Consider the following 10,781-nt stretch of genomic DNA (forward strand, 5'->3'; position numbering starts at 1 on the left):
GAGGGAGGGGGAGAGGGAGGGAGGGGGGAAGAGAAGGGGGCAGGAGGAGAGTGAGGGAGACATCAATGTGAGAGGCACACATTGACTGGTTGCCTCCCTCATGCACCCTCACAGGTGCGGGGACCAAACCCACAACCCAGGTACGTGGCATTGACCGGGAATCAAACCTGAGACCCTTCAGTGCGTGGGCAGACATTCTGCCCAGCCGAGCCCACAGAGACATATTTTAAAAACAGACACCAGGCCCCATCTGAAATCCACCAATAGCATCATCATGCTCACTGTATCTCTAATGTAATGCCCTGCCTTGCCTGGCCCTTGCCCAAGTCTGTCCTTCACACCTCTGCTCTCCATACTGGTCTTGGTGTTTTCCAAGCACCCCTAACTCACCACTCCTCAAAGTGGGTTGGAAAGCCTTAACACCGGCTGTTCCATAGCCTAGAACAGTTTTCCTCCAAACCTTCACTTGGCTACTTCACTCTCCTCACTGCTTTCACACTCTGGATAGCTAACATTATTTATTTCTTCCTATTTGGGTCTCCACTAGAATAGAAGTTCCTTGGAGGCAGTGTCTTTCTCTGTTCTATCCTGGATTCACTCCTAACACCTAGGACAGCACTGATCACAGGGATGCATACCATAAATATATTCTACGGTTTAACTGAATTTATTTCCCTAAATCTTGGGTATGCACTGCATTGAGAAATATATGAACTAATTCCAAAAGAGGAAAAACTATAGTGGTAATTAGCAGACAGATCCAATGATGTATCAGTCCTTCATACCCACTGGCAAATATGTCTACCTTCCTAATAAAAGCTGACAGCTGTTTTCCTGTGTGCCCTATGGGGGCAGCTGCTGCAGCAAGGCAATCTGCCCCGTGCATGCATGGAACTTGGGGAACTTAGAGGAATGCATCAGACACTCTGGACAGAAGCCAGGGAGTGCTACCCTTGACATTTTAATTTTAATCCATTTTGGTGTCAGCTGTCCCTCATTAACTCACTGCATTTAATTAGAGGGCTCATGAGAATCCCTAAACTATGGTTTCTCGACCGTTCCTAAGCCAGTGCAGTCTGAGGTTGTCAACCAAAGTGAATCCAAACCCACATTTATCCAGGAAGCAGGTGCATGTTAAGTGCAGAATTCTTAGACGCACATCCCACATGTGTGAAAGATAAATCTAAGTTCAAGACAAGATTAATAAAGCCTGCTCATAAACTTGCAGCAGAAAAACCCGTCTGCCGTCACCAGTTTCAGCAAGGGTTCAAAGGTGTTAGGGAGTACGTTTCACTAAGTAAAAAGGAAATACTGACACACTGTCTCAGTGGGAAAAGTCCTATTAAGGTAGGATTTGTGGAGAGGAGAGACCAGCTGGTATTCAAGTATATTTGGTCATCACTGTTAGCTGCCAAAGGCAAGAAAGCAGTTTGGGGACATATCAAAAGAGGAAGGGGTGGCGGGTTTTCTGTGGCCAGCCATTTCCTGGAACAAGAGGGGGTCGATGGGGTGCCTTTTTGTAGTCAAATCGTCATCATGGTTATTAGGGGAGGAGGGTGTGTGTGGCTGTCACGGCAGGAAGTTTCTCACGTGATCACCAAACTTAAATACTTACAATTTTTGAGTTGGAAGCTATCTTACATTCATCTGAACAATATGACCCACCACCCATACATCAGCCCCCACCCCAAGTCCATTGAACAAACGGGAAAACTCAGAAACAGAATTAGGAAGTTTTCCTGGATCCCAGGACTGACTATAACCATCATGCTTCTCAGAAATAAAACAAAAAAGGAAAAAGTCCGTAGTAACATAAGCCAGTTCTAGCCAGGCCCACTGATGTCCTCCTCACTTCATTAATAAGAATCCGGTTCAGGGGACCAGGGCTTCGGGGGCCTGAGCCCTTCCCCGTCGCTAGTGTAGATCAGGGTGGGGTCCTCAGTTGGTCCAGAACAGTCAGCTCTTCATTATTTAATTGTGGCCAATGAGCATGAGGAAAAAGTGGGTGTCAGAAAGCATTGTGGGACTTTGAAATAGGTTCTGACCCTACCTGATTACTGGGTGTTCCATCTAGCCCACTCTTCTGAGTGTCTCCACCTGACTTTCTTTAACTTACTAGTACTTTAAAATAATGTAAATAGAGGCAAACTGATAATGCAGGTTAATTCTTGTCCATAGAAATGCATCCACTGGAATGTTAGTGATTAATGCCAACTATGCCAGTTTCGTATTATGCAAATTCATCCTAGTGTTCTACTGGGCTTATTATATATAGCAGGTCCTCAAATAACAATGAAAGACCAGTCCCAGCCGGGGCCCACTGTCTGAGTGTGCATGCTCCCCATGCCTGCATGCGTTTTCTCTGGGGACTCAGCTTTCCTTCCACATCCCACCCATATGCACATTAGGTGAATTGGTTTCTCAACTGTCCCAGTCTGAGTATGGGTGTACGAGTGTGCCCTGCCATGGAAGGGTGTCCTGTCCAGGTGGGTGCCACCTTGTGCCCTGAGCTGCTCTGGCCACCCTCAACCCTGAACTGGATTAAATGGGTTGTGAAATAATTCTGTTTTTATTAATCTTTCTTAAATGTAAGCATAGCTCACATTTATTTCAGTATTTCATATTAGAAGTGTTTTGGGTATTTATTTAGAACAGGGGTCCTCAAACTACGGCCCACGGGCCACATGCAAATACAAATATTGTATTTGTTCCCGTTTTGTTTTTTTACTTCAAAATAAGATATGTGCAGTGTGCATAGGAATTTGTTCATAGTTTTTTTTTAAACTATAGTCCAGCCCTCCAACGTTCTTGAGGGACAGTGAACTGGCCCCATTTAAAAAGTTTGAGGACCCCTGATTTAGAAGTTTTGTGATTTTTTTTTGTGACCAGAAAGATGCCATAGGGATTTAACTCTTTTTTTAAAAAAAAAATTGTTTTATTGCTTAAAGTATTGTAAAGAGTATTATGTATGTCTCCTTTTTTTTCTCCCTTGACCCTCCCCTAGCCTCCCATGCCCCCCAGTGTCTTGTGTCCATTGGTTATGCTCGTATGCATGCATACAAGTCCTTCGGTGCCCCCCGCCCCAACCCTCCCCAGCCTCCCCAGCCCCAACCCTCCCCAGCCTTCCCGCTGTAGTTTGACAGTCTGTTCGAATTTAACTCTTGTTTATGTCAATTAGGCCAGGGTAAAATGGGTTTCATCACACATGGTTTAAGTCATGGGTTCTCAGAGTCAATGGATGACATGAAGTGAGGACTTACTGTATATTTAATTGTTCTCTGGATTCTCCTTTGAACCAAATAAAACATCTGTCGCCTTCTCTCATTAATGAGTTAAATAAAATCTTTAATATGTTCATTTTGTATTTGAATCATTTTACTTTCTAAAAAAATTTTTATCCTTTAACCTTTGGTGGTTAAAAAATTTAGTTTATTAATTTGATTTTTATTACAGTCCTCTTCTGTAATAAGCAACATTATGGTAGAAAAATGAAAGCACTGTCACCTCTGGGTGTGGGTGGGGACTGACTGGGAAGGGCGTAAGGAAACTTTGAGATGGTGATACTCTCTTTTTTTAGGTCTTAGGGTACAAAACATAAACAAATACTGAATTCTAATGATGGACATGACCCTGAAATACTCTGGTGACTTAAATTAACAAAGAGATGGATTTGTAAAAGCATTGAGCAACCTATTTAAGTATCAAAGGCTCTTCACTAGGGCGATTTTGGAAAACGTCTATATGGATGTGGTGGTCTCTGTAATGAGGGAGGAGGGGAGCATATACAGGGCAGGGGCCAGGAAGGTACTGTAACCACCCAGCCTGTCCACATGACAAAACCTCCACACCAAATGTTATTGAGGAAACCAATTTAAAATCCCATCTTCCCTTTGTAATTCATCAATTTGCTGGTAGCACATCTCCAACCTCTTGGTAACCCCAGACAACCAAGCATAATCCTCTACCCAGAACATGTATTTAATAAATTTGATGGTGGGTGAGGGGGTTCTCCATGATGACCCCAGCCTGACCTCCAGGTAATTCTCTCCACTGGTAAAGAGACAAACCTATTCCACCTCCCCTGCTTCCAGAGACCAATGGGGAAGAAGACCCTGCTGCGGTTCTTCTGACAAGACACAACCTCCCACACTATATCCCCTTTGTCAGACCTCTAACCCCATCCTGCTGCACCAAATGGTAGGGGGAGGAATCTGAAAGTAACCACCGTCACACCGAGCTGAGAAAAGCCAGCGTAAAGCACTTTTATTGCAATAATAAAACTTGAAAGTCATATGTAGTGCAGGAGAGGTGGGTGGGGGGTAGGCAGCCATAATTTCTCTCACCAAATCACTACACAGGACAGCAAAGGAGTGAGAGGAGGGAAGGAAAAGCCAGAAAACGTTGAGCTCAGCAGGGGGAGGTGAGCATCAAAAAACAGGAGATGCTGAAGCTGTGATTTTCAGCATCATTTTCTTAAGACAACACTCAAGGATTTGTCATGATGGCTGGGCTTTCATTGGGTTTTAAGTGTCTACAAACAGCACCTTCAATTTAAACTTTCAATTAAAGTTCTTAAAATTTAGGGAGTGGAGCCTGGATAGCTATGACATTATAAAAGTCCTGAATATCTATTAGAAAAAAACCACAGGATGGGGGGGAAAAAAGCCAGGCCACGAAGAAGGCTTCAGAGGTCCCTGCTGGCCTGGGGACAGATACCTGTAGTGTCCAACATCGCAGTGAAAACGATTTGCTTTTAAAAGGCAGAGGGTTTAAGGGGAGAGTGGGCTGGGGCAGTGGAGGTGAGGGCTCTCCCCTCCCCACTTCAGTTTTGGGTAGGGCTCTTAATTCAACCCAAAGATATCTCTCAACTTGGAGATAGTTCGGCCCTCAACAGCGCCTCAAGTCTGCTATGGCTTTGCAGCGCAGCAGCAAGAATGTTTAATATATAATAGATAAAAATTTCATCCAAAAAAATAAAATAAAATAAAGATTCTTGCATCCCCCACACACCAATTCCTAGTCTAAAGTTAACCCATTACTTGTGCTGTTAATACTTGACTAATATGTAATTGAAAACCTAGATCCAAAAGACTGAAACTGAATCTTCACCCTAAAACAAAAATAAAAAGAGTAACTTGAGGTTTATGGCATGTAGTTTAGGTCAACACACATACGAGGAGAAAGGGGAAGAGCAAAGCTGGGTGACAGAACACATTCAGTCGGGGCAGATGTTTATACAAAGTGTAGTGGAACATCAGGAAAAGCTCCGCACGGATTCGCTTGTGCACGTCGGGGGCGCCAGATCCCTCCATGGCACATCTGTTGGGGACAGAAAATTTGTGAGTTCCAGCAACTCAGTGCTCTTTGTGTGCAGTGGGACAACCACAGGGCTGGCTGCCACACCAAGTCCCTTCCCCAACATCTGGGAGGTCTTACTTGGACCAAGCCACTTCTGCTTGAGCTGGGAGAGGCACTGGGTTCAGGCTAGATTCCCAGATGAACCACCTCCTTCCTACTTAAATAGGTTGTTCTTTTTTATAAACCTAAGGTAAGTTTATCTTGCTGAGGACAGCAGGAGGGGCAGTCCACCAAGGCCACTAACAAATACAGGTCCCTATTATCATTGGTTACATATAGGAATTGCTTGGGGGTGGGGGTGGGGTGTTAAAAATCTTTGATGCCTGGATCTCACTCCCAGTGATTGTGGTCAACTGTGGCCTGGGCATCAGGAGAGTTTTAAAAGCTTCTCAGGTATCTTTAATGTGCAAAGCTCTAAACGGATATTCCCCATGTTGAACATACTTAGAGAATGTCTGCAGTCTTCATTTATTCACCCAAATCTGTAACTTTCTGGGTTTGCTCCTGGGCTTCCCATCAAGACCCTTGAAAACAGCTCTGAGATGCTCTGTGGCAGTGCATGGGGAGGCTTAGACCAGAGTGACTTTTAGCCATTCATCTCCCTCTCCTTTCCTTCCCCACCCTCCATCCTATCAGATTTACAGAAAGCCTGTTCCCAAATCAGAATAACTCCAAGGTTCCCTCAAATACATTTATGTTCAAAGGACTCAGCTCTCCAAGAACAGGAAAGAGGGTTTGGACTAGGTGTAGACCTTTGGGCTGAGGGAGGCTCTCTAAAGTGTCAGGAGTTGCCCCCTGGTAGAAATAACAAATGGAGAAGCCAAAGTCATCAAACCTGACCAGGACTGTATGACCCAGGTGTGTAGGGTTCAAGCCACTAAAAGAGAAAATAACTATTAATTTTTAAAAAGCCCCTCTACTTAAGGAAGACCACAACAGGACAAGGTTACACCATAACCGACAGCTGGCAGACACCTATTGTAGCTTTCAAACAAAAGCATTCTTCCCAGCCACTGGCTGTGGTCCTCTGGTTCCTGAGGGGAGCAAACAGAGGTGTGGGGCCAACTGGAAAGATGACAACATTCATGTGTTTTATGATTCATTAGGATACGGAGTTTGGTTTCTTAGAAATGAAGGTAATGGGAAGAAAAAAGTCTAGAAAGGGATTCTGGTCTGGTCCTAGTTTGCCACTGATAAAACGAGACCTTGTAAGGCCCTTTTCTCTGAGCCTCAGTTTCCTCGCCTGTTGCATAGGAAGGCTGACACCCTAAGATTCCTTCCTACAACTGTCTGAGAGCACCCTTTACACTTCAATAACATCCTCTGGCCTCACTTTCAACCCACTGATAAGAAGCTGGCCTGCTGGCCTCAACTATCCTGAGTTTGCTCCCCAAGGCAGGTAGCCACAAACTGTGGATGAGGAAGGTGTACAAACCAGGACAGGGTAAGCAAAGTCACCAACACTCTTACTTCTAAAGAACTAAAATATTGGCACTAAAAATCAGCCTAATGTTTTCAGTTCTCAACTGAGGTTTAGCTTATAAGCTACATAAAAAAAAAATACTTCATTTAAACAGCTACATTAAGCTGCCCCATCCCCATAAATACATTCACGAACATAGGCCATCCCTTTCATAGGGTAACCAATCTTTACATTCAAGGTGTACACTGATAACTAAAACTGAAAGGATACCCGAGAGAGGAAGAAGGGGGGGAGGGAGGAGGCAGCCCATGACATTTTTCATTCTCTCCTCCCATCAAATGCTGAGCATAACATGGGAGGAGCAAAGGTAATTTAAAGGTTCTTTAGCATTAAGTTCCTTACCCAAGCACAGGGAACTCAGGGAGTAGGCCATTCCTGTCATTCCAGTTTTAGAAGTTCCACATCAAAGACGAGAGTGGCATTTGGTGGGATGATGCCTGGGTGCCCAGTGGCACCATAGGCATAGTCTGGGGAGATAGTCAGTTTGGCTCTCTGACCCACACTCATCTGTAAAAAGAACAAGGAAAAAAGAATCAGTTGGATGCATTCCTCAACTGTCTCTGGAAGAAGTCTGGGTGTCCCTTGACCAGGACAATGTGAGTAGGACATTACAGCGACTGTGCAGTATGTGGAGATTGGCAGTCAGGTAGGATGATCCCTGCATATGGCTCCAAGGGGCCCAAAGGAAGATAAAAACCTCTGGTTCCTGAAACGGTCAGGCCCTCAACCTTTCTGCCCAGGTGTTACTAACCTGATTCTGGGCAACCAACACTCGGGAAGTGTCACCACCTAGTCCTTCAGTGGCCTGCTCAGTCAAAGGACATGTTCAGTGGCATCTATGCTCTTGAAAAAGGAGTACTTTGTCCAAAACTTTGCTTGAAAAAGCACACAGAGAAAGTAATATTGGGGGCAGGAGGGTAGTCTACTTTTCTGCACTTCCTATATTTATACTCATACCTCAGAAATATAGAAAAAGTTTTTAAAGACTATGATTTTTTGGAATACAAAGTAGCACGATATAATATCTATCACTTGCGTGAAAATATTTATATATTTGTACCTGCCTACAAAAACCAGCATTTTTCTATAGGGAGAACAGGGTATAGTACTGGCCAAGGTGAGAGGCAACTGATTAAATTAACAACACCAAAAAAAGAAAAAAAATTTTTTTTACTTAAAAAAAATATTCGTATTGCCCTGGCTGGTGTGGTTCAGTTGAATGGAGCATTGTCCAATGAACCAGAAGGTCTCAGGTTTGATTCCTGGTCAGGGCACACACTTATGTTGTGGGTTTGATCCCCAGCAACCAATAGATGTCTCTTTCACATATCTCCATCTCTCTCTCTCTCCTCTCTCTCTCTCTCTCTCTCTCTCTCTTTCTCCCTCTCTAAAATCAAGAAGAAAAAGAAGAAAAAAATTTTTGTACTTTTTTCATTTTCTAATCAAATACACAAATAAGTGTATTTCCATTCTGTAACTATCTATGACCCAGACTAAGAGACGGTGACTGAAGAGGAAGCAGCAGGCTGCAATGAAGTTTCCAATGAAACTCAAAAGCCTTGCTTCCTACAGCTCCCTTCAGAAACAAGGACATATTAGACCAAGATGGTAAAGACAGTTAAAAGCATATGAGCTAATCTTAAAAAATTCAAAATAATCATATCCTTTTACCCAGTAATTCTACTTCCAGAATCTTCTGCTAACAACCCCAAATGCCCATTACAAGAGAAGTCATGTCAAAGACACATGCACACCATGGATTAGCCACTAGAAAGAATATAATGACTTTAAATATATTAATATGGAAAGATGCTCAAGATACAGCGTTAAATGAAAAAAGCAAGCTGCCAAAATAGTACTTGTGGTAGGATTATATACCTGTCAACACTTAAAACCAAAACAATATCAAAAGAAGGGGAAAGGGGCACAAAACAATCCCATCTTCCTGTGCTTTTAGCTCACTTGCTGAAGTAGTACCTGTAGGAGTTTAAAAGATGCCCTGCAGAGGTCTCAGAGCACCCAGGCTTCTCACAAGTGAGCTGTGATTGACTCCAAAGCACACTGGATCCAGGGGGAGTCTGAGCATCTTCCAGTACCATGTCATGCCTTGCCAAGCCTGGGATGTGGAACAGGCTGATAATAATACCTTGGTGACAATTACGGCTATTGGACCACACAACGCAATTATTGTTCTAGTGTTAGAATAGCCACAGAAGATGAGTTGTGGTATGGACAATGGCTGGCATGGGAGGTGGGGGAAGGACTACAGACCAAAAGCTGGCCAGACATGGGGGAGGGGAGACAGGATGAGACAGAAAGGTACAGCTGAAGGCGTTTCCAAAGGGAAGTAAATCACAAAGATCCTCTCCTTTTACTGCCAACCCTTTGCCCTGCAGGAAGAGAAATCTAGATACCTAGGAGTGGAATGGCTTAAAGTTCCTAAAAGTTAAGCAATTTATTTGGAGGTAAATCAGTGATATTTTATAGAGGAAGTGGAGCAATGTCTATTCTAGAAAAGAGAAAGAGAGCCTTAGCCAGTTTGGCTCAGTGGATAGAGTTATCGGCCTGCAGACTGAAGGGTCCAGGGTTTGATTCCCAGTCAAGGCCATGTACCTTGGTTGAAGGCTCAACCCCTGGACCTGGTCGGGGCCTGTGTGGGAGGCAAGCAATCAGTCTTTCTCACATCAATGTTTCTCTCTGTCTCTCCCCCTTGCTTCCACTCTCTCTAAAGATCAATGGAAATATATCCTCGGGAGAGGACTAACAACAACAACAACAACAAAAAAGAAAGAAATCTCTCTACACTTTGGTTAAATCTCCCATTTCTCTTTGGTGAGAGGGAAACAGACTGATTAGTATCATTCAGGGCCTAATTATAAAGCCCGCTGGGTCGCAGGCCACTGTAAACACCCTTTACCTGGTAGGGCCAAGAAAAAAATTTCTGGACTCCATGGAAGGCTAGAATCCAACTGAAATTTGGCAACCCTATTGTGTACTGGAAATTTTGCAGTGTTGGCGGACAAAAGCTGTTTACACAATGGGGAGGGAGAGGTGAAGAAAGACTCAAGACAAACAAAATTACTTTACCCATGAATATGACCTCTCAGAAGTAGTCTGACACAACATGGTCCACAATAAGACAAACACAAATTGAAACTACCCCAAGATAACATTTGCCACTCATACTGCCGAGCCAAAAGTCTAACAACATTCACTGCTGGCAGAGCTGAGAGGAGACAGGCAGCTTCAGAGGCCACTGGTGGCAGTTCAGTGTGATCCCTATGGATGGCAACTTGGCAGTATGTCAAAGACAGCCACTGAACCACTCACCCCACTACATAGAATTTGCCTATGGCAACACCTAACAAACGTAAAATAAAGTCCATACAAGGTTAGTCACTGCAGCACGATTTATAATAGCAAAACGACCCAAATGGCCATCAATAGAGTCCAGGTCAAGTAAATTAGATTGCACACACCTAAGGAAACACTATGCAGCTAAAATAAAACTTGCTTTTTTAAATCCTGGTATATAAAGTGTTTTAAAGAGAGATTAAGTAAAAAAGCAAAATGCAGAACAATGTGTGTGTATGTCTAAAAGAAACTCTGTAAGAAACATTAATATCAAGAGTTTTTTGGGGGGGGGGGGACTGGATAGATTGGGTGGGATGGGAATAAAATTTTTTATTTGTACCTTTCTTATTTTTGAACCATATGAATGTTCTAACCATAAATATAGTTTAAAAGGTAGACACTCAGAAACAGAACAAAACAAATGAGAGCATACCTGGGCAACCCCTTCTTCCCAGCCTCGGATCACCTCCTGCTTGCCTAGCATAAACTTAAAGGGCTTGTTTCTGTCCCGGGAGGAATCAAATTTCTTTCCATCTTCAAGCATCCCTGTGAAAAAGGGCAGTTGTAACATGAGCAACAAGGAGTA

At 43.5% G+C, this 10,781-nt stretch overlaps 1 protein-coding gene across 1 annotated transcript; it reads right to left on the bottom strand.

Moving 5' to 3' along the window:
* Nucleotides 1–4,238: 4,238 nt before the first annotated feature.
* Nucleotides 4,239–10,781, bottom strand: FKBP1A (FK506 binding protein 1A, 12kDa). Its single transcript, XM_005874784.2, has 3 exons — nt 10,629–10,781; nt 7,184–7,348; nt 4,239–5,319 (listed from the first exon to the last, which is right to left on the bottom strand). Exons 1-2 carry the CDS (start codon nt 10,764–10,766, stop codon nt 7,220–7,222), a joined length of 267 nt encoding a protein of 88 aa, XP_005874846.1. The 5' UTR covers nt 10,767–10,781; the 3' UTR covers nt 4,239–5,319; nt 7,184–7,219.

Source organism: Myotis brandtii, unplaced genomic scaffold (genome assembly GCF_000412655.1).
Source record: "Myotis brandtii unplaced genomic scaffold, ASM41265v1 scaffold450, whole genome shotgun sequence".
In the NCBI taxonomy this organism is placed as follows: Eukaryota; Metazoa; Chordata; class Mammalia; order Chiroptera; family Vespertilionidae; genus Myotis; species Myotis brandtii.